The sequence below is a fragment of the Entelurus aequoreus genome, linkage group LG11 (genome assembly GCF_033978785.1).
Source record: "Entelurus aequoreus isolate RoL-2023_Sb linkage group LG11, RoL_Eaeq_v1.1, whole genome shotgun sequence".
NCBI classification, from domain to species: domain Eukaryota; kingdom Metazoa; phylum Chordata; class Actinopteri; order Syngnathiformes; family Syngnathidae; genus Entelurus; species Entelurus aequoreus.
In genome coordinates, this window is record NC_084741.1 from 42,257,407 (window position 1) to 42,260,133 (window position 2,727).

Below are 2,727 nucleotides of genomic sequence, written 5' to 3' on the forward strand. Positions count from 1 at the left end.
TAATTATCATTACTTTGCCGTGTACACAGATCCAATTAAAATGTATTTTAAAGCATAGTAGAAGCAATAAATACATGAATTTTTGATGTAATAATAATTTAATATATAATAATAATATTAACTTTATTACAATTGTGTAATTGCATGATGTAGTGTGTCAAAAATTTTGCAAGTGTGAAAATAATGTTCAGTTTAACAGTGTTTATTGTTGTAATTTTTCAAATGACTGAATTACCAAGTTAGTATTACTTTTCTTCTGTATTGTGTGCTTTTTTCCTTTTTCTCTCTCTCTTTCTCTTTTAAATTGTAATTTTACTGCTTTTTAACATCATGGCCAGAGGACTACAGATGAAAACTAGCCTTCTGGCTAATTCTGGCTTTTTTAAACCATGTGTAGTCATGTGTTTTTATAAAATTGCATTGTCCCCTTTGAAATAAACTAATCTAATCTAATCTAATCTTATTTACAAACTACACTTTTTTTTTACACCATTTGATGCATACTGAAAAGTCAAAATATGCAAGGGGCAATTGTGATATTATATTATAATTTAAAAAAGAGGCTAAAAACTATTTTTTTACAAATATATATATAATGTAAGTTGTAGTTGACTAAGTATGTTATTATTAATCATTATTTTTAAAGTATCAGCCTTTACATTGCTATTTTTTGCTGTTTTTCTTACACTTTCACTGTTGGTATTTTGCTGCATGCCGACAAAACTCGGCCTGCGGGCCGCACTTAGGACACTCGTGGAAGTAAGGATACTTTATTGTCATCGCACAAGTACAACTGAATTTAATTTCCGGCCCAGACCCGTTCAAGAGCAGACATACATTGTACAGGGTGACAGAACAGGAATGCCGATGGGTCGCCACAAACAAATTTAAACCTTTCACTGTCATTGTCCATTTTTAGTCCTCAAATTCGTCGTGCAGAGCAGACAGCGTCTCCAAGATGTTGTCCAGTTTCCTGGTTTACATACATGGCGTTAACATTCATCTTTACTTGACTTTCCCATCTAATAGTGAAAGAACTCCAAATATTTATTCAAAACATTGCAATTAATACAAAGTATATTTTATATCAAGTACAGTACAAAGGTTACAGTTTGCTACAAGAGTCGAGACGACTCTGCGAGTCAGGAGCAGGATAAAAATCTACATTCCATTTGGTTACAAAGCAAAACAAAAGAATAAATATTTTTTTTTAGAAAGGAATCTTTTTCGTTTAATATTCACACAACAAGAGCGCAAACTCTTGTCAAAGTTTTGTCTCGAGTGACAGCCAGGCCACTGCACGTATTTACAACATTAGCGGAGCGGCTACTGGCGGCCCGGGACTTTAGGAATACAAAAAAACAAAACAATGTCCACTTTCAAGTGTGCCTCTACGGTAGAAAAAGGAATAGATTTAGGAAAGCTTGTTGCTACCACACTCCTCACGTCTACGCCGCAGTACTGGTGCACGTCCAACGTCGTGTACTGCAGGTGATGTGTTAGTAGGCACGCCGGAAGCTCGCTTCGGGGCGAGAACGTCCCCAGGATGCTCACTGGGTGGAGTCGGAGTCACTGGAGTCCAGGCCGGCCTGCGCGTGCGACGGGGCGCAGTGGCGGTGGGCGGCCGGAGAGCAGTGGAGGGTCTGGGTGCTCCTCCTCAGGTTCTCCAAGGACTGCAAGAAGGAGCGTCGCGCCCGCTCCTCCTCCAGCGGCGAGGAGCCCTCCTCCTCCACCTCGGCGATCTCGGCGAACGTGACCGGCTGGGTCTTGAAGCGGGCCTCGCGGGGCCGGCGGGCGCGGCTCTTGCCCCTGGACGGGCCCTTGGGGACGGGCAGCTGCTGGGGGAACTCCTCCATGGCGGAGGACATGAGGTGGGCTGGGAGGACGTGGAAGCCGGACGGCTCCATGGCCATATGACGCACGGCGGCCATTGCTTGGAAACACCAAACTTTCTCGGAAAAAAAACACAGTCCGGTAGGAAACCTTCAAGTCCGGCACACACAAGGTCTGAAGCGAGTCTAAAGCTTCCGGTCTGACTCGTCTTGGGTGAAATCCTGCAGCTCTCAGCTCCGGTTCTGTCTTTTATAGCAAGTCAACCCGCCCCCTTCCTCTCTTGCTCTCCATATATGTCCTCCGCACCGTCCCACCCACTCCCACCCCTTTGCCTCCTCACCCGGCAGGATTCAGTCAGCCCCCTCGAAATAAACACGTGGCTTTGAGGTGCGAGCATGGCAACTTTGATTTACGGCGAGCCAACCGGCCAGAACAGAAAAATATTGGCAAAAAAACCTGAGAAAGTTTGTGTGAGAAATGCTGACAAACCAGTTCTTGTGGAGTAAAAATGACACACACGCACACACACACACACACACACACACACACACACACACACACACACACACACACACACACACACACACACACACACACACACACACACACACACACACACACACACACACACACACACACACACACACACACACACACACACACGCACACACACACACAGGTTATCATTTGGAATGCGGACCAAGTTTTTGATCATCACTTGTGGGGACCACCCTTTCTACAGGTTGTGGAGGCATAACATTTTTTAGGTAAAAGGGCCACTGCACAGTTAGCTCTAGGGATGTCCGATAATGGCTTTTTTGCCGATATTCCGATTTTGTCCAACTCTTAATTACCGATACCGATATCAACCGATACCGATATACACTGTTGTGG

At 44.1% G+C, this 2,727-nt stretch overlaps 1 protein-coding gene across 1 annotated transcript; it reads right to left on the reverse strand.

Annotated features, from left to right (window-relative positions):
- Nucleotides 1–761: 761 nt before the first annotated feature.
- Nucleotides 762–2,041, reverse strand: lg11h11orf96 (linkage group 11 C11orf96 homolog). Its single transcript, XM_062064260.1, has one exon. It carries the CDS (start codon nucleotides 1,929–1,931, stop codon nucleotides 1,551–1,553), a length of 381 nt encoding a protein of 126 aa, XP_061920244.1. The 5' UTR covers nucleotides 1,932–2,041; the 3' UTR covers nucleotides 762–1,550.
- Between the last annotated feature and the right edge of the window lie 686 nt (nucleotides 2,042–2,727).